We start from the raw sequence: 27,634 nt of genomic DNA, 5'->3' as shown, positions 1-27,634 counted from the left end.
AGGGAGGGGCTGGGATCCCAGCCAGGGCACAGCTTTGTCTGAAATTGTATCCAGGGCAGGAGCAGGCTGCTGATGGAGTGTGCATGCACATAGAAACTGGCAGAGCAATTGTAGTGGCTACAGGTGGATAGCAGAGGTGTAATGAAAATGTTGCTGCGCCATTTGTTCCAGGTGTGCTCCCCACACCAGAGAAGCTGGAAGTGGTTGTTGTGCTCTGTTCCATCCTGCATTGCCCAGAGAACCTCCTTGGCAAACAGGGAATTAGTAGCACTGATGTGAGCTGCTTCTCACAACCAGAAAAGCATCAGGCAGGAATACTGCACCATAGCCTGGCTCTGTTTGTCCTGTTTGTCTTTTGTGAAAAGCGCCAATCACGTGGTCTTAAAATTTTAAAAGTGTAATACTAATAAAATTGTTATAAAAATAGCATTATAATTAGATTAATAGTAATTTTGGACAATTTGGATCAGGACAATATGAGACAATAGAAACAAAGAGTTACAGATGATCTGGGTACCTTTTTTGGGGCAAAACAAGCCCAAAAAAGGACACCCGTTAACAGAGGATTAACCCTTAAAAGCAACAGCCTGTTGCATATTCATACACCTCATACATGATGCATAAATTCCATTCAAACACAGGATTCTGTCTGGTTAGTGTCAGCTTCTTCCTCTGAATCCTAACGGCATCATCCTGTCAAAGCAAGGCAGGAAGAAGTTAATTTCTTCTGATAATGGAGCAATAAATTCTTTTTCTCTGAAAGATTCAGGTGTCCTGTGGCTGCTATCTCAGTGTGAGTCCTCTCTTTAAAAAAGTATCCTACATAGCATAGTTTCTATTTTAACATTATGTGATAACCTAAAACTATATTTAACACTACTTAAGAAAATTAATACAGCATAACTAACATAACACATATAATATTCATTTGAATATTTGTGAAAAGCCAATCATAAAATACACATTTTTCACATCTTTCTTTGGTGAAAGCACTGCCACACTCTTCAGTAAAAACTTCAGAGACAATTCAGAGCCTCTCAGAAGCTCTAGTATTTTGTATCTCCTGCACAATACTGTAGCTTGAGAAAGAAAGGAGTGAATCCTGTAGAGATTTATTTGGAGCAAACAGAGACCAAACTGGTTTTTCCCCCTATTTCCTTTTTGTTTCATGAAGCAGAGCCAACATTCAAGAAGCTCAGACTCTGGACTATACGTGTTCAACAGATGTTGCCTTTTGGGCCTCTCCTTACAGCCTTTGGCTGCACTAACTGACAGCTTCTTTGTCTAACTGGTGTAGTTTTCATTGTGCAATTCTTTTAGCTTAAAAAGTAGTTTTTCTGCTTTGATGATCCAGCTATTAGCTGACTCTCTGGAGAAGAACAGCAAGAAGGACATGAATACTTGGGTTTGTACATACAGCCCTGCAAAACAGGGGCTGTGCACAAGGCCAGATGCAATTTTTTTTACATTGAAGTGAGATGAGGAAGGTGATGTTTTAAGTCCACATTGAATTTCCTTCTTATTTACATTAATCATTCAATTACCCATTTGGAAAGCTGAATTATATCTGAGTGGCTTGGCGTGCTCATGACATATTCTCTTTTTTTCAGAATAGACTCTTGGTCTTGTCATTTATGACACATCTGTCACTGGGGTGTCCACTTCTTTACACCCAGAGGGGTGCTGATTATAAAGCCTTTGCTGACCAGCAGCTCCACGTAGATTTTTAATTTGGCTGAGATTTCACAAGCCAAGCTATGCTGTTTGTGTCAGGTGTGAGTTTGGTGCCATTGTTCACCCAGAGCTCAGGTGCTCTGGCAGGTGGGGGTGTTACCTCATGTGTTACCTCAGGTGTTCTCTCAGCTGAGCTGTGAACAAAGCTCAGGAGACTTGGTACCAGCCTGAATGGCCAGGAATAACTTCTGCTGCCCTGAGAGGGTTTTTGAGGTACGTTTGAAAAGATGAGTCAACGCATCTTCATTTCCTTTGTTGAAGATAGGACGAATAGGATCTTTCCTACAAGGAGATGTCAGAAAATTAGGGAACAGGAGATGATGTTTTTAACACCTTAGAAGCAGAGAAGTGGCTGGGATGGGTGAGGATCTCTGCATTTCTCATTCTGGCTCTTCCCACCTGGTGTGCTCAGCTGTCACTCTTGAATTTTGAGAGCTCTGGTAAAATGTGGAGGGGTCTGCAGTGCTGAAAAAGGGCAAAGTAACCCTGAGCTACCAGGAGCATTGCAGAGACACAGCTGCCCAGTGGCTGAGCACTAATCTGTGCTGCAGACTCTTGTTCTCTCTTTGGTGGTAGTGGGCCCAGCCAGCTTCTATAACCTGAGATCCTGTAACTCTGAAAGATTCAAGAAGAGCACAGGAATGAAAACAGTACTGATAAACAGAGCACCAGTTGTGCATTCTTACTGGAAAAATAATAAAAAAAAAATTAAAGTGAGAAAAAAATCATAGCATTGCCCAACAAAATATCCTGGATGTTTTGCCATGCTCTGCTGATAAGGGATGGCCAAAGGCACTTGGAGACCAAGTTAGGGTGTTCCATCTCCAGCTCAGAGTGGGCTTTTTCTCTTGCTGCTGTTGCATTTAATTAGGAGAGATAAGAAAAATGACTCAGACCTGTTTCTGGTCTTTCTCAGTTTCACAATTCTAACTAGCATGAAGGAAATTACCCTTTGGGTTTGAGTTTTCCCCATGAGATACCTTCACCCTCATGTCAGAGCCAGCAGTGTCAAGCATGTGCTCTATCAAAGTGTCACCAGAGGGACTCACTTGTTTCACTCTCCTTAAAGCTGGGCTGTCCAGTTAATGTCCTGATAAATCTATTGCCAGTCCCCAGGCAACTCTTCAGTGCCAGGAGTGTTACTAAGTCCATGTGTATTTGTCTGGGAAGGTTCTGCAGTGGGAAATATCTACAGACCAAAGATGCTGTGTGGCATTTAGAGAAACAACCCTAATACCTTTTTCATCTGTGATTCTATGTCTGAGAAAGGTGATCAAATTCTTCACTGCTTTCATAGAGGAATTATTTTTAAAGATGTCCCTGCTCATTGCAACAGGGTTGGACAAGATGATCTTTAAATGTCTTTTCCAAACTGTTCTGTGATTCTGTGACAGAGTAATTGGAAACAGAGTCATTCTGTCACCAATGAGAGAAGGACATCTATAACCTTGGAAACCATTATGTAGGTACCTGGGCTTACATGACATATGAAATTCACTGTAGACAGCAGCATAGCTTTTCTTTTTCATCTTAGTTATTGCTTTCTTGTGAGCTGGTTTATTTTGTTTCATTCACTTTCCAAATAGGGAAACTAATCATGCTGATCATATAAAATATGTACTTTGGAAATGCATTAAGGAATTTGATAGTGATAGAAGCCTCTTTTTAATAACATTTTTTGCATATCATTCTAAATTTTATTGTATCCTTTGTTTTTCTTTGTTTGATGGGGTTTTCTTCCTTTAGATCAAGCAGAAACTAGCTCTTACTCATTACCAGCACTTTCCTTGCATTTCTTGCAAAACACATTTTGTACAAACAGTTCCTCTACATGCAAGACATTAAAAAATTAAGTACAGATTAGAAATTATGGCTCAATTTTGTATCTAAATATAGGCCTCTCGCTGGACCCTGAGAGGAGTCACAGGAGCACTGGGAGTGAGGGAGCTTCTAAGGGAGCTCAGCCCTTGCACTTGACCTCAGCTTAAGCAGCACTTTGTGCCCAGCCTGAGCACGTGGATATGAGGAGAAAATGTCCTCCTGCCCTGTGGATATCTGTGCTGAGCTGGAGCAATCCCTTATCTTGGTATTTTTTTAGGGAGTGTCTCATTTCTTTTGGTTGATTTGAGTATCATAGTAGTAAGTAATACAAGACGTAGAGTCAAGATTTTAAATAAAAGACAAAAACAAACTTGGAATAAGCCAGATGGGGAGGGTAGGAAAATATATGGAAATCTCTGGTTTCTGGAGAAATACCTGATTATCACCCAGAGCTCTTTGATAACTGGTGGCAGCATTTGCCTTCTCTGCCCCTCCATACATACCATTTGAGCTCCTAAAATAAGCTTATTAACAGTCAAATCAAGACAGGGTAATCTTTAAATCACATGTAAACGTTGTGTTATACTGAAGCATTAAATGTAGATGCAGATTTTCCCAGTGGGAGACTAGATCAGCACAGTTAAGTACTGGAATAGTTTGTCTCCCAAATCATCTTGTGAGAACAGAATTTCCCTTTTACTGTACTGGATGATGATGATGAATAGGGATTTAGGGGCAGAGGATTATGTGGAGTTTAGATTAGTGGATACTACTGGTAGTCTCATACAGCTGATCTGCTTGCATGGTCCTGATCTTCCTTTCTCCTCTGGAGCTGACCTGTTTAAACTGCCAGGGAGGTGCAGGGGAGTACAGGGACTTAGAGCTGCTTTCTGCCTTTCCTAGCAAATGGGTCTCAGGTCAAATGTTTTCTCTGTATCAGCTGGCTGTTTGTTACCTTTGGTATCTACATTTACCAGCAAGTGCTGTTTGCTGGATATTTTTAGGCTGCACTCAGTCCTGTGACCGCCAAGTTAATGCCTTGATTTTTTAACTCCAGCATTGAGGGACATGGCACTCTCCTGGAAGGTGGCAGTAGTTTGTACTTCTAATGCAAAATGCATGAAATGATCTCATTTCAGAGTCATCAGGCATGCCTCAGTCTAGACTGTCTCACAGTCCCACTGACTGCTAAAGCTCAAGGAAGGTGCCTGGACTGGTCTGCCTGGTTTAGCCCAGCCTGGCTGACACCATGTGCCATTTCCTGCTCACCCACATCACTCTTAATTACTCCTTACCTCATCTTTCAAGCAATCATAGGGCAGATTTATTTTTTGTTTTGGGAATATGCCATTACCATTGTGCTGTTTCCATATAGAAATGTCTCAGCTTTCCCTTAGGGCTCCTGTCAGGGTGTCAGTGAGGTACCAGCACAGCCAAGGTGAATTTGTGCATGGCCAGCTCCTGTGAGATTGTGGAGAGGATGTGATGGGGTCTTGCCTTTTTCTTCCTGTTACTTAACTACAAGAATTTCTGATGGCATCTGGCTCTCCAGCCTTTCCTTCTTTCCCTTTTTTTTTCCTTGTCACAGACTGAAGGTCAGGTGCAAAGTGATGGTCAGTGAAGATACTAAAATCTGACCTGAGGCAGGGCATTTCAGGTCATCTAGGTGAACAAGTCACTGCATTCTCCCTGTGCAGCATGGCTGCTTCAGCACTGCAGCAAACTTGACACTCAACATCAGTATTGATACAGCTTAGAGTTCTCCATTTTCCATTATTTTTACCTTTATTAGTCTTCCTTAGGGACATAGGTAAGGACTATTAACCCCTCTTTGGAAAGAGAATGAAAAACATGGAGAGATGGAATCCTGGGCCCTGTGTGAGTCTCTTTGTGTGACAGATGTTGCTATTTAATGTTCTGATTAATGTTAATTAGTATCTTTTGTTTGCTCTAAGTGAAGAGACAGCAGGCTATTTGGGTGAAATCCCTGAATCAACTTGTACTGAAACCAGGCCAGAAATCCATGTTGTAAGTGCAAAGCATCCCTATACAACTCTTATGCTAATTTCCTTGGATAATATGCTTGACCCATTTTGGTTTCTTTTCAAATTTTCTTTTCAAAAGCAACAAGTTTAAAATACATTTCCCAGGTAGTGTTGAGTTTGTTGTGGAATTTAGCTCTAAATGCCATTTGTGTGGTTTAAATGCAGTGCGGGCGTTACTCAGTTCTTGGATTAGTAGCCCCAGGGAATACCAGGGACACTTTTAATGGCAAACAGGTTGTTAATGTTTGCCCATTGTGCAGCTGAGGGTGGTGATTTGGCTTGCACAGGTTTAGGAGACACTGGCCATGGCTGTGGGGCAGGTGTGGGAAGGTCCCTGGTCCTGCTCTGGAGCTGTCACCACGTCTCTGAGCTGGGGAGTTGAATTGCTTGTGGATGTCTGCTGTCATGGAACTGCAGGGAGATAAAAAAGGGTCCCCAAAGTGAAGGGGTGACACAGGAGACAGGTGGCAGAAGCCTGCTGTTTGTTAGGAAATTATGCTCCAAAGCAGATGAGGAATTTCTGCCTGTTCCTTCTGCATGGTTTCTGTAGTGTTTTCACTACTCCAGACTATTCTGGCCCACTCAGAGGGCATTGGGATGGAGGAGAGTTTGCCTGTTGGGGAGCTCACTGGTACCACCCCTTGCTTTTCCAAACAGGAAAAAAAAACGCCCTCTTTTGCCAAAACAAAAGCATGGGGAGAGAGGAAATATGCTCAGCTCAATTTGCTACATTAGGTAAATACAAAATATGCCCCAAATATCCTGTAAAGTCTGTTCAGAATTTTCAAAAACTCACACTAAGATTCAATATTCCTTTACTTGGTATCAATTCTGGCTCAGGGATATCTGGTTCTTTCCTTGTTCCTCTGTCACCTGTCACACCATAGCTCCTTGTGGGGCTAAGCAATAAAATTCACTGATGGTTCAGCTGGAGTCCTGTGCTGCCTTTGCCACTGGAAAAACATGAACAAGCAAAAAGTCAATGCAACTCTAACCCAGATTCTCAGCAGGCAAGAAGGAAGTTCATGAAGCAAAATATTTCTGGCAGACAATTCACACCTGAAGGAAGCCTAGCTGGAGAGAGGAAATTACTTCTGTTGGCCTTAGAAAAAGTGATAGGGGCAGGACAGGAAAGATGGATGAACACATGAAGTAAAAATGTGAACTTAATAAATTAAAAATCAAAAGAGGTTCATGAATTCATTTTAAAGGTTCAAAATAATCTGGAATGGACTGAGTTGAATAATGAGCATGGACCTGTAGGCTGGTGTCCCAGCTATGCTGCTGTTTAATCTTGTTCATGTTTGTGTGGTTGTAGAAATCAAAAGAGGCAGATTTATTTTGGGCATGCCTTATTTAGCTGTAGTTCTAAGTTATGTAAAACCTGAAATGAAGAGGAAACTTGACCCAAACCCTTAAGATTTCAAGTATTAGTAACCACCTCAGTGAGGAATGAAGACGCAGAACAGAATTAGTTGAATGAGCTTAGAGATATCCAGGGAGTGAGCTGCAGTAGGCTGGGCAGTGATTGGCTGCACTGCTTTTCCCCCTTTGGAGTTTTGGGGTGTGGCTGATAGAGAGTTTCACTTTATTTCTTTAAAGATCATCTATAGGAACACTGTGGAAGAAAATCCTTATGCAGCAGTTGTTGCTTGGAAGCACGAGTAGTGACATGCAGCAGTTTTGGGGAGGCTGGGAGAGGAGAATTTAGGTATTTGGCACCATGAAATGAAGATTCTTAAGTCCTCAGCTCTTCTCTGTGTTGGGCTACACACTTCCATTGAGGGGGAGTGCATCACCGGTGTGTCAGGAATGCCTCAACAATTCCACCACGCTGACCTCTGCCACCCTGGGAGAGCACATTTCCCCTCTCCAGTGGGATGGCTTTGCTGGCTTTAATCTGCAGAAATGCATTTGCAGTTGTGCTAGCTAATAGGGAGGATTTGCCCCTCTAACTGTATGTGCTAAAGCACATCACGCCCAGATTTTTCCACACATTTGGAGAATTATTTTAGGAGAAGTACAGGTGCATACACCCACTTCTTTTGGGGGAAAAAAATAGGCCATGCTAATTTGACATTTTAAATAATAAAAATAAATCTTGGGGAAGCAGTCACCAATCAGTCAGAGCCTGGAAACTGCATTTCTGGAATGGTGCAGGTCATTCCTGAGAGCCATGGTGACTCTGCATTCCAGCATCACGTGGAATCCAGAAGCATGTCTAAAACTGGAACAGAGCTCCAGTTTCTGCTGCTCTCTGATGGTTGGCAAGCCCTTTGTGGGAGAGAAGAGAATAGAACCGTGTGTGTGATCCACAGAGTCTGACTTGTAACCAGGTGGTTTTCACTAGCTGGATGGGTTTGAAAAAGCCCTTCCTGTGCATTCAGAATTACAAGAAGAGCTGATACTATCATTATCATTCCCACTGGGGAGAAAAGACATGTGAACTTATCTTGAAGACTGCCAAATGCCATTCCAAGTGCTCTGAAAGGGGTTTTATGTTTCCTTCTCTGAAGACGGCTGTGATCTTCCCGGATTCATTAATGCACGAGAGACAAATCACAGAAAGGGCCTTTGTGTTCCTGGAGCTGTGGCAGGAAGGGAGGCTTACCAAGGAGCTGCACATACCTCACTTCCCCGTCTGTCAGAAGATCCTCTCCCTGTCAGATAGCAGCAAGACATTCCTGGGGGTGGAGTGAGAATGAATTTATCTTGGGAGTGAGCAGGATTTTGCTAGGAGAGCTGGTTTGCTCAATTCAGGAATTTTCCGTTCACCTCTATTAACCACCGGCATATAAATCCCAACAATTGCAATTAGAGCTCCTTAACTTAACAAGTTCACAGTTTTCTGCAGCTCACCTGTCCTTCTTCTGGCTCTCCTCTGTCTCCTGACTGCTTGGTTGCACGGCTTCTCCAAAAATTCCTGCTTTAGAGGTAGGATTTCACAGCTGTGTCATGGAGGGGGCTGCGTTCCTGGTCCTTGAGGAAGGTAGATGTGGTGTTAGGCAGAGATTCGCTCTTTGCTGTAAGGAAATATGAATCTTCTGCATGGGTTTTATTGTCTTTTGGTAGATTATTCATCACTTCAGCACCCAAAAAGCCCAGCAGAGGGGAAGGCTCTGGATGGAGGGGCTGGGAGGAGTGTGTAGTGTGGCCTGGGGATGTGGTGGTGGGTACCTGTGCTTGCCCTCTCCCTTCCAGCTACTCAGGTGTGAGCAAGATGCGCTTGTGTCTGGTTGGATGCGTTTGCTTTGGTCAGTTTAATTCAAAATATTTCATTTACCTGGCTTGATAGTTAGAATTTTGTGTGCTGATTCAGGGTACAGCATAGGCTGTTATCAGGGAGGATCACAGGATTTGCAGGCAGCTCGGCTTCATTAGCTTGAAACAACTGAAAAACATTCTATTTAAAGAGATGCAGCAGCCAACGTCACAAATCAGTTGTTAGTTCTTGCAATTGCTAGTTAGAACATGCCAAAATTGTAATCCCTTTGTTATGAATAGGTATGAGAATTACTGAACTAATTATACAATAATATGCAGATGTAGTTCTGTTAAATAACTGTAACCTCTCTGTCTAAAGAGGAAAAGAAGGTAAATAATTCCTTCTAAATGGAAATGCCTGTTGGCTAAATCAGGGGAGGGGTTCGGCTGGCAGAGCCGTGGAATACGTTTGACAATTTGCATCCTCCACCTCGTGCCCTTATTGCAGCATTACATTGGTCTTTGATTAACACGGGCATGTTTGCTGTTACAGCACCTGCTCCCTCCCCTGCCTACCTGGGCAGGTGCCAGCCCCTGGGTGGGAGGGATTGGGAAGGGACCCAGCTCCAGCAGCACAGCAGGGAGGGGCACCAGCAGCCCCACGATCAGAACTCGCTCTTCAGGAAGATCCCAAACCCCCCCAGGCAATGGAGGTGAGGAGGAAGCAGCGTTTAAAGGCTTCAGAAAAGCTGAGCTGTGTTTGGAACAGCAGGTAGGGATTTTCTACAGGTGACACGGAGAGCCACCTTCTCGTCAGCCGGGCTGGAATATGAAGGCTTTCTACTGCAGGAGTTAATTAATTCTTTGGAAAAAATTGCCTGTGAAGAAAAACAAGGAAATCATGAACTATAGGTGCGTTTTAAGGGAAAAATATCTTTCTTCATCCTGCAAGGGTTAAGCATGATCAGAATCTGCTTTAGTCTCAAGAGTTTAACCTCAAGTGCTGCATTTTTTGTTTGCCATAAGCCTATTAGAACTCTCTGTTTCCTAGCAATAACATGTAATTTCTCCCCACTATATAAGTAGAAGAGATGTTAGGGTTTTAATCCTGCCCGCTAGAGCTGTTGCTCAAGTTTCCTATTCAAATGCAAATACCACCTGGTGCTATTTAGATAGCTGCAATCTTTGATAACCATACTCCAGGAAGAGAGGAGAAAAAGAGCAAGGTGGGTCTGACTATTCATTCTGGGAAGCAGGAGTGTAACCATATGCCACACCAACCTGCACTGGACATTTCTATCAGATTTTTTACATTCAGCACGGACTCTTTTTGGAGACAAATGGACAGCCAGAATGATTTCTCTTTCTTGAGCAGGTATGATTTTTCACCAGGAAGAAAAGGCTTCCAGAGAAGATAAAAATGTAGTAGATGGAGTTTTACCTTGCCTGATTGTCTTGAAAGGAGTTACTTCTGGGACATTTTGTTTGTTTCTTCAAATCCTGTATTGTTTTCCAGATTTTCATTTGTAGTTTTCAGAGTACTGATTCTTTTTATTTTTTTTATTGTTTCCTTGTGCTGTTTTTGCTCTGTGTCAGATAGATAAAAGAAGTTATGATAAATTATTGAGAAATCAGGAGCAATCTGGGAGGCTGCTCTGCTATTTAGGATTCACAGACAAGAGATAAAATTACCTCTTACCTAAAACAAGACCAGTGCCAGATGTGAGTTAAAAAGCTTATTCTGTGGGAAGTTTTAATTGCATAAATTGTTTTCATTTCACTTGTCGAGATGCCAGTTTATTCACGAAAGAGTTTTACAGCCTTGTTGAGTTTTTCGGGGCTGTTTTACCCGTTATGACATGTGGAAACTGAAGGACACTTTTTTGGAGGATTGTGACTTAATGCCATCATCTTCCTGCTAAAATCAAAGTATCTACAGAGTACAGAATGCAGTTGAGATCTGCAGAAAAGCAGAAGTGTGTGTTTTAACAGATTTTAAAGGAGAGATTTACAAACTGGCAGAAAATTTCAAGGAGTGCTTGAAAGAAGTCAGCATCATACCAATCTCTGTGAATTTACAAATAATCCAGAAGCAGCAATTCGTTGGAAGGGAAGAAGCAGCAAAGGAAAGACTCCGCTGACAGGAATATCATCTTTCATGGGAGAAAACTGGACATAAAGAATGAACAGTTGCTACCAAACTGGAGAAGCACAGCCGTGATTTCAGTGCTGTCTGACAGATCTTGCCTTGTTTAATACTAATCTGTTCTGTCTCCTGCTGCTTCATCTTTGGCCTAATTCTGGAACTGAAAGAGGTTCCTGCCTTCCTCCAGATTTCAGCAGAAGCCTTTTGCAAGCCAGGTGCTGGGAGTGGGAGCAGGTGTGCCCTGTGTGCCTCCCGTGATACTGAAGGCGCCCTTGGGAGGCAAACCCGATCTGCTGGGTCACGTTTTCTCTCTGGTGACACTCCTTCCCCAGGAGCGTCTCCAGCTGGGTGTGAACAACTGACAGGAGCTGAGCCTTGGGCTGGGACCTGCTGAGGGCAGCCAAGATGATGGAAGAGGTCTCCATGGTGGTGGCTTATGATGCCCACGTGTTTGGGCAGCTGCGCGATGAGGACTTGCTGGCCAGCCTGGTGGCAGGCAGCAAACCCAAAGCTGTGGTAGGTGCTCCTCCTTTGCCAGTAATGATCAAGGTTAAGTCCTTCTGTTGAAAACTTTACTATTTAGTGCCTTTCTTTGTTCTTCAGTTTCTCTTTTTCAGAAATTTGCTGTCATGCATCAACAAAATGAAAATAATCTGTTTCAGAAGAGATTTTAATAATCTCTTTAGAAGTTGTAAGAAGAAGTTCTAACTTCTAAATTTAGAAGAAGATGATTTGCTCAGTAGGGTCATAGTTAAAATAATACTTTTTACATAATTGGAATAATTGAATAATAATTAAGCCAATCTAGCTGCAGACTCTTAGAATGTAAGTCAAGAGCTCAGGGTAGATGCTGGTTCTGGGGTGCAGGTACTCTCATCACTAAATCTGAGAGAATCAATCCCTTCCTTGAGAATGGTGATGTTTCACTTTTATACAATTCAAAATCAGCATAAATATATGTAAAAACCTTTTAGTTGAATGAAATATGATATTTCTTTGTAAATAGCATATCATTCTGTAAGTGACATGTAGAGTGTGGTCATCTCCCTCTGTCATGGAGATCTCAGTTCTTGGAGGGAGCTGCAGGCTCTGAAATTGGGTGCAAGAGTTCACTTTTGGCCTCAGATCCTACAGCTGAGCCCATGTGGGAGCCAGGATGCCTAGAAGCAGTCACAGGGAGTGTTTTAAAATAAAAATGTATGTATAGGTGTTAATGTGCAAGCAGGTACAGTTAGCATTTCAGGCTGAATACAAATTCAGCAGCCCAAAGAAGTGCTCATGTGTGCAGATTTGGGGCTGGGTGTGTGTTTGTACCCAGTCAGTTCCTCTGCTGGGACAAAGGAAGGTGTTCTCAGAAAAGGAAAATTTGCTTTATTGTATCTTGGGTAAAGCATCTCTGTGCTTGTTTCCTGCTGGGGTTTTTCTGCCTCTCCATGCTCAGGAGATCTAAAATGTATGAAGTCATTTCCTGCATCTTGTGTAGTATGAATGAAAACCAGAATTCTGCCCAATCCCTTTTATTATGATGCTTTTTCCTGCCTCTGACCTTCTTTAGGCCAGAATTTTCAAGGTCCATGACATCAAATAGATAATAAATCTCGAAATTCAGTATGGACAAAACCAATCCCTAAGATGATGTGGTCACTATCAGGGCTGGGCTTTGGTTAACAAGCATATCAGGAGTCACACACTTTTTCCTTGCTGGATATTTTTAAATATGTGGTGTCCCTTCATTCACTGTCCAGCCACAGCCCTGCCTGAGCTGGTGGCTGTGGCAGCCTGTGTTTTTTGCCTGGAGGGCCAGAGTAGGATCTCCTTGAGACAGGACCTGGTGTTGCAATAGGATTAACCCGAGCCTGGTACTGGCAGCTCTGGGAGTTTCTTTCAGCAGCAGAGGGTTTTTCCTGGGGGATTCCTGCCCTGAACTGCTGGGTGTTCTGGAACTAGCACTTGCATTTGCTGAATTAAAATCCCTGTGGTGAGACGACCTTTCATGGTGGCTTACCTTATGATTTAACCCTTTGGGAAGCGCTGCCAGGATGGGCTCAGGGCTGGCTCTGCAGGTCTGGGCAGCTGCAGAGCATGAGTAACAGGAACTGTGTTCTGTATTTCTGCATCAGCTGTGAGTGACCAGGAGAGAGAGGAACTGGTGTGAAAGCACCACATCACATCTCCAGATAATTTCTGCCACTCTGAAAATAAGATGAAAAACATTTCTCTGTGAACTACCTACTTATCTCCTAGTAAACAGAGAACAACCGTGGGAGGAAAAGTATCATTATTACGTTTATTTAGAGGATCTGACTAATTGACTTCACTGTAAGGGTTTGTTCTGATCAACTTTTTTATTTTCCTGGAATCAAAGTGTATTAACATATCTGTGTATTAACATGGGACTTTGACCAGCCCGTCTAGTGGAAGGTGTCGCTGCCCACGGCAAAGGGCTGGAACAAGATGGTTTTTAAGGTTCTTTGACCCAAATTATTCTGGGATTCCATGTTTCAGTGCATTATGTATTAGTAAAGAAATTAAGAAATATGTTTTTTGTTGGGTTTACATAGGAAACACCTAACTGCTTTTTTAACTGGTTTTTGAAGGATATTAACTAAGCAAATAATGGTGCAAACAACCTGCAGAGGTGTAAAATGAAGCTGTCCTCAGGATTGTGATAGTAGTAGACAATACATGGGAGTCTGCACTATGAAAGGACAGGACCTGATGGCTTAGAAAGTTTCTTTTGGTTCTCTGCTGCCACATTTAACTGTGGGACAAGCTGACAGTCAGGATAAGTTGGGCAAATTGTGTTGACTCTCTCACAGTCACTTCACCAGCTTGCACAAAGGTGTGGTCTGTACACAAAGGGATGTTCTGCAGGAAGAATTTGTGCAGGTTTTGTTTATTCTAAGAGTTCATATTAATAGCACAGCTATGTTGCAATCTGGGATTCATCTGCTGGGTTTGCAAAATGCAGTTTCAATTATTTTGAAAAGCTTTTCTATTACACACTCAGGTTGCAGAGAATAAAAAACAAAGTTCTGTAAAGATTTTCATTCTGTGGCTGAGATGGTGTTGTTGGAAGGTTTCTGGCATTGCAGGTAACTCATTGCAGTTCCTTTGGGCTGTGCAAGGGGCTGGAGTGCACAGGAGTCTCCCCTGCACAGAGAGCCATGTGTCATGGAGTGAGGTAACAAAGGGTTTATGCCAAAACCAGGCCAGGTGAGAGCTGTGCAGGTTCCTTGTGCTTCCAGCCCTGTTTGACCTTCTGACACAGCCAGTGCCATGAACTTAGGCACAGTCAGAATTATCTGTTATCCACCATCATCTGTAGCCATCTGAATTATCTGTGTTCATCCCTTCTAGCTGTATTTTTCACTGGAAAGCATAGCAGTATTTTTATAATGTTGTTGTGATGCTCTTAAACAATTAAACAGGATGTGGATATGATCTGAGATAAGGTTTTGTTAAATATGTTTCACTGTGTAATAGTGAAACATATTATAATATATAATATAATAAAATTATATTATATATATTATAAATTATTACCTCTATTATAATACATATATATGTTATTACATATAATAAAATTAGTCATATTGCATTGTCACCATGAAATGCAGTTGTTTTGCTGTGTGGTCTTGCTTTCAGAATTTCAAGTTGTTCTGAACCTACTTTGCACAGACAGGGAGAGCAGCATATATAAGTGGGCTGCTGTGTAGTTTGTGCAAGAATTGAGCAGCTTTACTGTGGGGAATTTCAATTCTCAGTTTATCTGCAGAAAACTTGGACTCAAGGGGTTATAAAAATGCTATTCTAAGTGGTATAATCCTCTTAATCCAGAGCTGAAGGACGTTCTTGTGGAAAGCTTCATTGTATTTCCATTTTCCTGCCTGCCTTGCTGTGTTTAGCTCTCTATTCAGGGGAATTATCAGCCATTTCATAGAAGGAATTTGTGGTTGCACACTGGCAGACCCTGCCATAAGGATTTCTGAGCTCTCAGCTTCTCATCAAAGCTGATCTGAGGAGGTTTAGAGTGGGTGGGTGAGATGCAAAGCAGGTGAAGGACTTGGGAGGCCTGGGAGAAGTGCTGTACATGGTCATCCATGGGTTGAAGTCCAACTGGCAGGGAGCTGAACATTTTTGGGGGTTGATAGTGAGGCTGTGTTTAACATTTTCAGGCCAAGACACCAGCAGAGGATGCACCCTGTTTTCCAGGAGGCAGAAACCAGAGGGTCAGTGCTGGGCTGAGAGGAGCTTGCTGAGGTTCAGCAAGTGCAAAGGCAAATGCAGAATCCTGAGGAGGATAAATCTCGGAATCTCTGCTGGTCACAGTGACCCCGAGTTGTGTCAGAAAGTCTCTTTTCCCAGCCTGGCAGCTGAAGAAGGAGCCAGAGCTCTTCTATTCTCGGTCTCAAGGTTGTTTATTGTTTCTTAGCTATAAAATTCTTTCTCCTGTCCTGCCGAGGCCTGCCTGGCAGGTCGGGTTGAGGCACACTGCCCATCCTTGGGGCAGTGTTATCTTTTATACTAAAAACTACGTGTACACTATTTACAGTAACTTCCCAATACCTATCACCTATGTTTGACAGTGAGTTTCTACTCTAAACCAATCTAAAAATGCCAACATCACCCAGAATATGGAGGTTAGGAAGAAGGAAAAACAGGGCACACTCAAATTCCTCCATCTTGGGACCCTGAGCCTCCATTCTAAAAACCTCCAAAATCTATTTTTCATGCTGTAACAAACTATTATTCTACTTAAACTTTCTTGACTTGTAATTCTTCATATAAAAGTTGGTAATTGTTTTTCCAAGGGCTAAATCAAAGGCACGGGGGCCTTGGGCTCTGTGCCAAGGTCTCAGAGCCCCTTGGCAGGGTCTTGAGTCTTCCAGGGCAGCCAGAGGAATTTGGGCATGCCTTGTCCTTTTTCCTTCTTCCTAGCCTCCATCTTCTGCTGTGATGTTGGCACTTTTAGATTGGTTTAGAGTAGAAACTCACTGTCTAACATAGGTGATAGATATTGGGAAGTTATTGTAAATAGTGTAGATGTAGTTTTTAGTATAAAAGACAACACTGCCCCAAGGATGGACAGTGTGCCTCAACCTGACCTGCTAGACAGACCTCAGTGGGTCGGAGAAAGAATTTTATAGATAAGAAACAATAAACAGCAATTTCCTGGGTTCCAGCAGATAAACTCCATCATGTCTGCAGGATGGGGACTGCATCTCTGGGGACAGCACGAGGGCAGGCTGGGAGTTGGTGGATAACCTGTGCTCCGCAGTGCCCAAGGCTGGCTGTGCACATACAGGTGCCAGTGAGATGTGTCTGTCCCTGAATCCTCCTGAACCCACAGGGACCAGGGATATCCACAGGCTAAAGCAAGTGGAGTGGAAGGTTGATGGGAAAGGGAGGGTCTGACTGCATAGTGAAGGATGGGAGAATTGGGGCATTTAGCCTGAGGAGGAGAAAGCTCAGGAGGGATCTAATCGCAGTCTCCAGCCATCTCAAAAAAGCTCATAAAAAGCAGAGAGCCAAACTCTGGGGCACACAGTGACAGGACATTGCATTTGACAAATGGGTGTAATTTGCAGTTCTGGCTCAGCACAAGGGAAGCAGTCCTGTCCAGGGAGACCGTGGCATCTCCATCCTTGCAGGCCTTCAGGAGCACCACGCTCTGGCTTTGAACCTGCCCTGCCTGAGCAGGAGCTTGGTTCGTGTGCCCCCTGGAGCCCTTCCAGTCGCAGTTTTTCCTTGACTCTCTAATTCTGCCTGGGTGGAGCCTTGCATGACAGAGTCCCTGGCAGCTTTTGAAGCCCATCTTTCCCTGGAGCTGCTGCCAGAGGAGGAAGGGAATTTGGGTGGTCACTCTTATGGCAGTTGGCTCTTTCCACAGATGCAATCCTTGTCTGAACCCTTTCCTTTCCAGCACAAGAAGGGATCCTGCTTTCAGGCTGTCTAGGGAAGCTGTCCCCACCTCTGTCCCTCCCTCCCCTGTGGGTAGGAGCTGCCAGATTCTGTCCCAATCCTCTTGCCTTGTTTTTGGAGCAGCTTCCTTGTGCTGAGGATTCTGAGCTCTTACATCTCTGTGGGGCATTTACACTCTGCATGAACATTTTGGGGGCTCTGCTCTACATCCTCTTCAGTTTTTTCCCCAGCTGCCTCTCTCAGGACAAGATGCAGTATTACAGCATGGGTCTCAGTGACAATCCAGGGCTGACCTTCCCTGGTCAGCTTCCTTTCCCCTGTCCTTGTGCATCCCAGGGCTTGCACCAGCCCTTCTGCTGCAGCCTGCCTCTGACAGCAGAGTTACATTTGGCAGTAAGGTGGTCTGTTATTGCCTCCCTTCTCTCTGTACCAGTGTTTATTCCCAGTCCCACACTGCTCTCTGTCCTCCTGAGCAGCTGCTTGTAGGGCTGAACTATCAGTGGTATTGATGCAATGAACATTTTCACAGATAATTAAATTGAAATATTTCTGCAGGTTTATTCTGGTCAGCTTGCCACCAAACAGTGAGGGGAGAGGAGAGGGCTGTGGAGGAAGAGCTGGGTCTTGCCCAGACAATGGCAAGCTGCTTTCCCAGCATGTGCCTCCCACTACCTCATCCTCTGTCCTTCCCATCTCCTCATGGGATTCCATCCCAGCTCCAAGCTGCTGTAAAGTTCTGTGGACATGTGCTCTGTAGCCAGTACAGGGGTGTGTTTCAGTAGAGGAAGCTACTTCCAGGAATTCAAATATATGTGTACAGTTTCTGGTTCTTCCTCTGCACTGTTCTTTCTGTGTGTCAGTTGCAAATTCTATTATTTGGATTCTGTCTTTCATTTGCAGGCCACTGATGTAGTGTTTGATAGTGCTGGATCTTTGATGAGGCTCAGAAAGACCCAGAATGTCATTGACCAAAAATGAAAGATGTCACTCGATAATGATTCCCTTTCACAATGGCTTCTTGACCCATTTTCTGAGATTTTTAATTCATGCTTTATGGTTATTGGATACTCCTGGGAGGGTCTGGCTTTTAATAAAATAAATCCCTCAGGTGGTAGTGAAGCCAGTGCTAGAGAAGACTCTTAAAACTGTAAAGATACTTTTATCAGACAGTGTTGGAGGTTAGGATTTTTCCTTTTTTTTTCCTTAGGAATTTTCTCCTATTTGTTGCCTAAGAGATTATAACAGCTGTACACAAGAGAGCCTTAGTTGTTACATATCTACAGTGGATAAATATTAGGAAAGCCTATGTATTTGTTTTGCAGGATTTCTTATTTGTCAATATGTAGGATTTCTTATGTAGGATTTCTTGTTTGTCAAGTGAATTTTTGATGGCAGGAAGACATTTTGGGGATTCTGAAAAGCATCTGCCACAGGCAGACCATCCTTTCCTTGGCCCTTTTTTTGTAGGTGCAGGTTCCCCTGCAGCCTCTCAAACAGAGGCACTGTGGTCAGTGTAAAAGTACACACTGGTGTTTAGAGTTACAGTTCAGAGAATCCAAATTCTCTTTTCCTGTGGTGCTGCAGGACTGCTGCACAATGGGGCTTATTGAACATCTCTCTGTCTCAGCTTACTCTCAGTTCAATGTTTTGCTAACTGAGCCTAACTAAGCAGATCTTTAAACAGCAGGGCTGCAGAAGAATAATGGGCTATACCTGGCTCAGTGGATTTTCCTGAATGGAAATACATTGTGGAGATTAAAATCTGACAAAAGATCTGGTGTTGGAAATGATCCAGCGTCACTGACTCTGCTGCTGCTGGCTTGAATCACAATAAATTGTGCAGGTGTTCTGTAAATTTTGCAACCTGCCTTTCTCTTGTCTCTATAAATTCCTTCAAATGTGCCATTGCAATTGAGACATTTTGATAATGGACTAATGCAGAGAAATCAAACAAAATTCACAGCAGTGCTGGTTTCCTTTGCCTTCATTTGGCTTTCTGTAATTCCGAAGACTCTTCAGGAATTCTTAAACATACAGAGCTGGCAAGGAGGTGACTTGCAGCAAGAGGAAACATCTCCCCATGCATGGAAGGGATGCTCAGGTGTGCTGGGGTGGAGCTGCTTTGCTGGTACAAAAAGAGCATTTCTCTCAGTTCTGTTTCCAAACACGAGGTGGAGAGATGCTGATGTGCTGCAGGTGCTCAGGCCTGCATTCAGCAGGACATCTCTCCAAGGAATTTCAGGGAACAACTCCTTCCTTCTGGCTTAGATGGTAAAATATCATCTGACAGCTGGGCTTTTATTGTGCCCCAAAAACCAGGGATCAGGTGGTGCTGAAGGAGCTGTACAGTGTGGGGTGGATGGAGGATGTGTGGGATGAGTGGGATACTGCAGCATGGTGAAAACACTGGAGGGGGGCTCTTCCAGGGCTTTCAGACTGCTAAAACAGCCTGTTGCCAGTGAGCCCTTCCCTGCCTGGTGTCAAAGGAGAGTTGGGAATTGTTCAAGCTGTGCTCCAGCCTGCAATTTCTTCTTAGGCAGCTGATGTCAATCCTACATTAATTATTACAAATGAATATTGCAGGTTTGCTGTGCAGAATACCCACCCCAAATAGTGATTTGTTTAGAGAGAAATTACAATTTTCCCTTTCAGTTTTCATGCTTGTGGCTAAGATCTCATTGGAGATAGAGTTGTTCAGATTGTACTGCATAATAGCTAAATACAATATCCCATTCCCCCCTTTAAAGTCCAATCCAGGAGACAAGTCTGTTGTGTCAGCATAGTACTGTGGGGTTTGTTCTTTCTTTTTCATTACTGCCTCCTCCCAGGAGAAAAATAAATGGCTTTATCTACTTCTGAGCCTTATTCCTAGATAGGTATGGAAACATACTCTGTATTGCTTATGGCCAGCCACATTTTAAGGAGGGGGTGATACAGTTGCTCATAATTATGACCAGTTAGATGAGTAGCACCAAGTCAGCTATTTTTAATCTAATTTTGTTACACTGCAACTTTCTTTGGGTTTAATAAAGTACTTAAATAGAGCTGTATTCCTTAAAATAGAGCTGCTTCCTTCCTGGAACTTGATGTAGTTGTATTTAAAATATAAAGTATTAATTGGAATAAAATAGCGCAATTTTGAGTGTGAACTGAGATGCTGTGTGTGATTGGAAATTTTTTATTGCTAATCTGCTGAGCTTCTGTTTAAAGCTCACAGAAGCAAGCCTCATTGTGAAATTTCTTCTTGATACTGTTTTAAATCATAAGGTGAAGGAAATGAAGTTACACCCAAGTGTAACTCCCATCTCCTCAAGAGAGAGGCACTTGTGGTCTGGTTTTGTGAGAGCTTCTTGTTGGCTGTGTTTTGTGAGAGCTTCTTGTGGCTGTGAGCTGGCACCAGACTGGAAGTGGTCCTGCTTTGCAGCAGTGGGGAGAGCCTGTCTTGTGCTGGGGGTCACAGCAGGGCAGGTGTGTGGGATGGATAAAAGGGAGGCTGGGCTGGGCTGCTCCAGTGTCTGTGGTCACTGTCAGTGCCCACCCAAAGCAGGCTGGGGAGGCTTTCCCCTTTGCAGGGGTACAGGACCCCCACCTCAGCTGGAATTACCAAGCAAATCCATCACCAGTGAAACAGAAAATTGTGTCGCTTGCTTCAAAGAATGAGAAAGGAAGGCACTGCACAGGTTGTTAATTTGCTTTTTTTTTCTTTTTTTTTTTACACTGATAGAGAACTAGAGAGAACAAAGTGTTAAGAGTGAGGAGATAGAGAATACTGGCTACATTTTTATGTGGTGGGACAATGTATTTTTGGAGTGTTAATGCATGCTAGAGAAAGGAAGTGGGGAGCTGGGAAACAGATCCCCTGCTCAGTGCTGGAAATCAGAAATCAAGTAATAGGGTTTCACTATCTGGATCAGCCTCTGGCTGTCTGCAGTATGTTCAGGAAATCACTTCCCATCTCTGCTTCCATTTCCTTGGCTGTCAAATGAGCAGAGCCATAACTGCCTGCTCTGAGTGCTGCAGCTGCATTACAGCAATAAAACACAGGGCAGGAAGCAGTCACAGGTGTGATTTATGAATGCAGCAAGGTCAGCCTGTAAACAGCTGAAGGAATCAGAGTGAGGGAAGGGTCTCCTGAAGCTGAGCAGGTGCTGATGTGCACTGTCTATGCCCAGGAGTGCCAGGAACTGAAGCAAATCTCTGCAGCCCTGTCTGAGCAGGGGCAGCTCAAACCAAAGTGGTTTTGTTTCTCTCCCACCATGCAGTGAGTCCTTCAAGCATTTGGTGCCATTGGGTTTTTTCAGGAAGAGGTTTTGCTTGTTCAGTTCTTCTGTGTGGATGTTTTATTAAGATGCTCTGCATGGGTGTTTCCCTGCATATAACTACTTATAACATGATTTTATACTTGAGGGCAATAAAATAAAACAATTCAATGAGATAAGATATTGAGATAAACAATTATGAGGAATGTTTATACACTGTAAGAGTCTCCTAAATTTGATAAGCATCAGTTCAAGCCAATATACCCCATTGTGCTAAAGAAAGAAAAAAGGAATCAATATTGCAGAAGCTTTTACAGAGAATTTATGAGCACTTTGTTCAGGATCAGTTCATGAAGACTGAAGCATAGCTAGCACTGTGCACTTAGTTATGGAAGTGGTTACTGAGAAATCCCTTGTTGAATTCACAAACTGTTTCAGGCAATTAAATTGGGAAATATGGAAATGGGCTTTTAAATTTTTTTTTCCATTTATTAGTGTATACTCAGAAGAAGAAAGTGCTGTAATAAATTATCAAACTCCTTTGAGAAATGTGGCTGAAGAGACAGTAGCTGTGTAGTCCCTGCCAAAGTTCTTGGGCATACTTGTTCCAGTTTCTATTTTACAAGATAAGTGGATTAGTTGGACTGGTTTGTGGTGGGAGTTCCCCTTAAGATGATTTTCACTGTGTTTAGGTACTTCCCAGTTAAGGTTTGTAGCATAAATAGACACTAACATCAGTCACTATCACCTTTCAAAGAGCTGGAAGCTGTTTCCTATGTCATGCCTGATGCTTGCATGATCTGATGCTTGTTTCAGTTATTATTTACTGTCTGTATTCCCAGGAAAGTGTTGCTGTGCTGATTCCTTGCTGGAGAGGGTGCCAGGCCAACCCTCAGCCCTGCCCATGGCTGTGGATGGCTCTGTGGTGCTGAATGAGGGAGCTGATCCCTCCAGGGCCCCAGAGCACCCACATGTGGTCCTGCTCACAGCTGGGAACTGAAATACAAGGGAGGAGAGCATAGAGATGAGAAGAGTTGATGGAATGAATTAGCAGGCTTTAAGAAATGGTTGGTAGTTGTGAGAGGAGGAAGGCCCCAACACCCAGTGCCCGGCTAAAGGGTGCAGCACTGCTCACATAAGAATAGGGGGGTAAAGGGTTGGGACTGTGCAATCTTCACCTTCACTTTCCACCTTTATCTCCCTATTTACACACACAAAATCAATTTACAGACACAAAATCTATCTTTCATCTCTTGTTCCGTCCGATGGCAGGATTCTTACTGAAGCACTCGCTGTGTGAACTGAAGTCTTGTCTGTCTCACTGTGTAGTGAAACTTAGTTCTTGTATGCACTTTAAAGGTTTCAATGAAAAGCATCAAGAATCAGGAACATCTTTGGTTGAACAAATCATCATCTAACTTACACCTGTGTTGTGCCTTTCTGCCATGCTGCACCACAAAATCTCCCTCGTATTTATCTTTATGTCCTGGTGGTTGCATAGTGGAGCACAAAACTCCACAGCAGAACCTGAGAACTGTGTTTGGAGGGTGTCCTTATCACACCTCAGCTGGAGAGCTTTGATCTGGTTCTCTAAATGAAAGTCCAGTAATTCTGGTGAAAGGATGGGATAGAGCATGCTTTGGATGGGTTTGTTTCATTTAAAACACTATACTGAAATTATTTCTAATTCTTACAATTATTAAATAGCCTCAACAGTTTCAGGCTGCAGCCAAGACAAAGTTGGCTGGGTTTGTGTTAGGAGGATTATTCAGTTGAAAGGTATAAAAGCATCTCTTATTTAGTCACTTTCATTTCATGGTGTTTTGCCCTATTAAGTGTCATCAAAGTGAAATTTTCTTGTATGTTTGCCCAATGTACTTCATGTTTTTATCTTTACTATTTTCTCTTTGTTTGCTTTAAGGGGGCTGATTTCAGGTTCCCTCAGTAATTGTGGGAATTGGTGCTGCTTTATTAATGCTTTGCAGCTCATGGGTTTCATGTTTGCTACTTGCACCTCCCTCTGCAGCAGTGCTGAGCACTTGCTTGGTCCCTTTGGGTGCTGCAGAGCAAAGAGGCATTGGGCTGCCAACCAGCAAAGAGAAAACAGTTCGCAAACTACACAGAAACTCAGATCTCTGCTCACTGGCTGTAGTTTTTGCCCTAAGGCAAGGTGACAGTGGCATGTCCTCACAGCAGGGGCAGCTAAACATGATCAATACAGGCAGTAGGAATATCTGCATGACAGATCAAGGAGAGCCTGTGTTTATACTCCTGGTGGTACATGGCTGTAGGGATCTCTCCAGCTGCCAGCAGGTGACCTGAGTAATGCTGCCAGAGGTCTCCAGGGACAGATGGGAGCACTGCATACCCAACCAGAAGGTGAGGGGAAAGCAGAGGCTCCCCATGCTTTGCTGAAAAGAACACAGGCTCCTTCTGATCAGTGTTTGAAGTGGAAGTGTTCCCAGGATCCAGCAGCCTGGGTTTTGACCTTTCTGCATGGCTGTTTACCAAATTTGTTTGTGATTTCTCTGAGCCACCTCTCTCTGCTGGCTTGCACTGCAGCATCTCCATCTGTGCCTGGGAGGGCTCTGATGCCAGACTTCATGAGGGCATTGGTCACAGGCTGTAATTTAGACATTAATACTCTCTCAGCAATAAAACCATTACTTGGATCTCCCCCAGGGAATTGTCTGGTCCTTTTGTATGAGCACTCCTTTGTTCTCATCTCACTTTTAACAGTTGTCTTGCTAAAGCATTGTTTCGGTGAATCATATGTATCAAAATGTGCTTTCCTCTTCTCCCACTTGTCTGTGCTTTTTTTCTTCTTGTTAGTCTTACTAAAATGTCTCCAGTTCTGTTTCCCTTTAAATGTCTGAATAATTAGCAGCAGTGGGCACAGAAAGATTTCTGATGTGAGCTGTATTGGTAAGTGTTTGACAGGGCTTAATGACTAGGGGAGGGGGGACAGTGGGGAGAGACTTTATTCAGCAGCAGCTCTCCAGCACTTCCTCAGTTTCCTGTTGGTAGAGAGAGCTTTCAGTCAGCTTTTCCAGCATTCCTCTCATTTTTAAACGCATGTTTCCCAAATCTGCTCCACAGGTGCCAACGAAAAAGCTGAAGAAATATGAGAGAGAGTACCAAACAATGCGAGAGAGCCAGCTGCAGCAGGAGGATCCTATGGACAGATACAAGGTAGGGAGATGCTCTATGGGAATTTGGTGAATCCCACCAGGAGTGAGCTGTCTCCAGCAGTTAAGTAGAGGTGTGTGTACCATGCTCACCTCCCTGGGATGTGCCAGGGATGCAGACCTTAGGGAAGTGAAGGCAAACTCATCCCCTTTCTTGAATAAGCATTTTGAAATTTGGACTTAGTCTTTTTTTCCCAAGAATATTTCAATCACAATTTGTAACTCTTAAGACATCTGCAAGTAGCCACATATAATATTTTTCTTCTTTCAGTTTATATGTTTGTAGGTAACTCTCCTGCTGTTGCACTTTTACGGGAGATCTTCATGAGCCGCAGAAACAAAGGGTGATTCAGCTACAGACACAGAAAGGAGAAAATACACATTGTTCTAGTGCAAGCTGTGTGCAGTGGCATCCACAGAGACTTTGGAAGATGAACTCTTCCTTGGCTGATACAATCCTTATTATTCATTCCTGTTTATACCAAGCTTCAGTAATTTTTTTGTTAAGATAAAACCAATTGTGGGACCCAGAGCTCTTCTGGGGTCCTGAGGTACTACTGCAATAGAGTTAATAGTGATGGATATTCCTCTTTAAAGGAGCACAGAAATAAGGTTCAGTTGTTAATATGATAGCTTGACAGTTCACTGAAAAAGAACAGTTCTTCAATTTCAGGTCAGCTTTGCTTATCTTTACAATGTATTTGCTTTCATTGTCACAGCTACGTTCTGCTGCCATAGGTTTTGTGTGCTGGAGGCTCTGCCTCTGGGCACAGCCTTAACTGAGAGTTTGGGATCTGGTTATTCCTCCCTCTGTTTGGAACAATTCAGTTTGCTCTAGGTGAAGCACTTTAGTGCCTGCTGCCCAGGATAGCTGGGAACTGACATTTCTTACATATCCTTGTACTGTTTGCCTGCTGTTCTTCATTGTGCCTTAATATGTCAGTGCCGCTGTGGTTGTTGTGGGGTCTTCCAGGGCTGGGGAGGGGTGGATAATCAAATCACACAGAGTGCAACAGGCTTGACAGTGCCTGTGAACATAAGAAAAGTGCATCACGTTCAGAAAATGGAAATCTGTGGTGAGTGAGTGTGCCTTAATTCATAAATGTGACAAAGACAACTTACAGGTACGAAGTCAAACTGACTCTTTTTTTTTTTTTTTTTCAAGCATTTGTCTGTGAGAAAATTATATTTTAAGTGTAAGTTTTTTGCTGTCAAAAGGTGGAGATTTTATTGTTTATGAGACTTAGAAGTGCTGTAGCTGCTGAGAACCAATAGCAAGTGTGACCTATTTGGAAAAAAACACAACTGGCTGCTGATTAACTCTTCAGTATTTTCCTAGTGGTTCACTTATAGTACTGTGGAATTAAAATAATGCTTAGGAAACAAAGAAGGGTTCTTTAAAGCTCAGTGGAAGCATATTAACTAGTTAATCCTGGTCAATGCACTGTGAAGAACATTATCCCGAGCTGCAAATGAGGATATAGGAAGTGACTCTTGGGCCACTGTTGATGTGAGCCACTGTCACAGTCAGGATCACAGCCCAGGGTTTTGGCTTGTGCTTCTGAACTTCACTGTGGATTTTTTTATTAAGCTGTGTTGGGTCTGATCCTCTTAAGGATGCCGTGATTAGACAGTCCCTGTAATAGGTTAGTTGCATATTAACTTCAAAGTCTGGACAGGTTTTTCAGTTGATGGAAAAATGCTTGTAAATGTTCTTTGTTCCTTTTCTTGCTTGTTAGATTTTATTGATATGTGAAGTTGAGGTTTTGTAGGAACTGACATTTCAGGAGTGTTTCCAAAGGGCAGCAAGAAAATGTCATTGTGTGGATCCTCCCAGGCAGCGTGTGGAGAGCCAGCCTTGCTTTTTGCCTGTCCTTTAGGAGAGCACTCTGCAGCCTGCATGGTCAGAGATGCTTTTCATTTGGGCACCACCTCTGCCGGGCTTCCAGCAGCCAGGCTTGGCTTGGGAAAGGACAAAAGCCAGCCTTGCCTGCAAGCACAGCTCTGCGGTCAACTCCTGCTCTGTGGGCTGTGCTCCATGACCTTGTCATTTTTACAGTTTCCCATCCCAAAAAAAAGTGAGGATTTTGCTGCCTAGGAAGGGGATGTTTCTTGGATGGGATCACTGGAGTAGAGATCCCTGCAGGATGTCCCTCATATGGGTCAGGAAGTAAAAGAGCTTTAAATCAATTGATAGTTTTTAGCTATAGTTTTTATGGTTGTTGTTACCAGCAGGAATTTGTCAGGCCCACGGGTGTAGTGAGCTGCAGAGATGAAGGATGTCTGAGTGTCACCTCCCTATAACACAGCCCTCAGAGGAAGTTTTGTTCTGTATTTACAAGTGTTATTTAGGAAAAGTGCAAGTTTTTCTGGAGATGTTTTCGCTTTATTTTCCATTGTTTATAACAAATTATAATATTTTTGTCAGATTTTTAAAAGGTGCAAAAGTGAAATATGTTCTAAACTGTTGTTCGCCACCAAATTTTGTAACTTCTGGTTAAATTAAAAAATTCCCTATCGAAGCTAGGAAGAAAAGTGAGTCATATGTGTAAAAAAATAGTAATAGATTTCAGGTTGATGTTTTTCTAAATATTATGGAGTTTTATTCTGTGTTTGAGAATGCCTCATGTAACAAGATTTGGGTTGACTTGATGAGAAAATTCCAGAAGTGAGCCTGGGAACTGGTTTAAAATAAAGAGGAAGTAGTTGCACAAAGAAGGGCTGGAGTTTTGCAAGCAGATGCTGCTGTTCTGTTCCACCTTTTCCTCTGTCGACCTCCTTGTGCAATGGAGAAGTTGTGTGAATAAATGTGTAATTTGGACATAATAGCCTTCTCTGTAACAGCCTTCTCTGTGTTTTGAAGGGGAAGCAAAAATTAATACACTGATCATTTTTTTTCAATCAGGGCAAGTGAATGTTAACCATGAGGAAAATCATGATGAGTTTTCCTGAGGGACATTATCTGTTGTTTATTTAAAACTTGTGCTGGGGCACTTTGGGGAATGCTTCTCCAGAGTCACCAAACAGAAAACACAGCTGCCTCCAGGAGCCTCTGTGTTGCTTACCTTGAGAGGCTTCCCTGGATTGCTGTAAAAGCTTTTTGGGTTTCTGGATGGAGGCTCACAGGATTTTTCTTTGGAGCTCCTCCAACATCAAGGGCCCTTTCCATTGGGTTTATGAAGACCTCAGTTTGCTCACATCCAGAAAGTGAATTTTAATAATGTTTTTGTTCCATCATTGAGGAGCTGTTCACACTCAGAGATTTGGGGTTTGGATGTCTTGATTTAACTCAGGCAGCTGCTTGCTCACTCC

At 43.1% G+C, this 27,634-nt stretch overlaps 1 protein-coding gene across 6 annotated transcripts in view; it reads left to right on the top strand.

Moving 5' to 3' along the window:
- The window catches only part of RABGAP1L (RAB GTPase activating protein 1 like), a 229,205-nt gene that overhangs the window by 186,748 nt on the left and 14,823 nt on the right, over positions 1-27,634 (top strand). For 4 of the 6 annotated variants that reach the window (XM_058030211.1, XM_058030210.1, XM_058030212.1 and 1 more), the window contains one exon: positions 24,234-24,326. In XM_058030211.1, the coding sequence (XP_057886194.1) occupies positions 24,234-24,326 (93 nt within the window). Of the gene's footprint in view, positions 1-8,278; positions 8,535-9,928; positions 11,467-24,233; positions 24,327-27,634 lie in introns of those variants that run through there. The other 2 variants (XM_058030215.1, XM_058030214.1) reach the window with 2 other exon arrangements.

The sequence above is a fragment of the Melospiza georgiana genome, chromosome 9, assembly GCF_028018845.1.
Source record: "Melospiza georgiana isolate bMelGeo1 chromosome 9, bMelGeo1.pri, whole genome shotgun sequence".
Lineage (NCBI taxonomy): Eukaryota > Metazoa > Chordata > Aves > Passeriformes > Passerellidae > Melospiza > Melospiza georgiana.
This window is presented reverse-complemented; position numbering and strand designations above follow the sequence as displayed.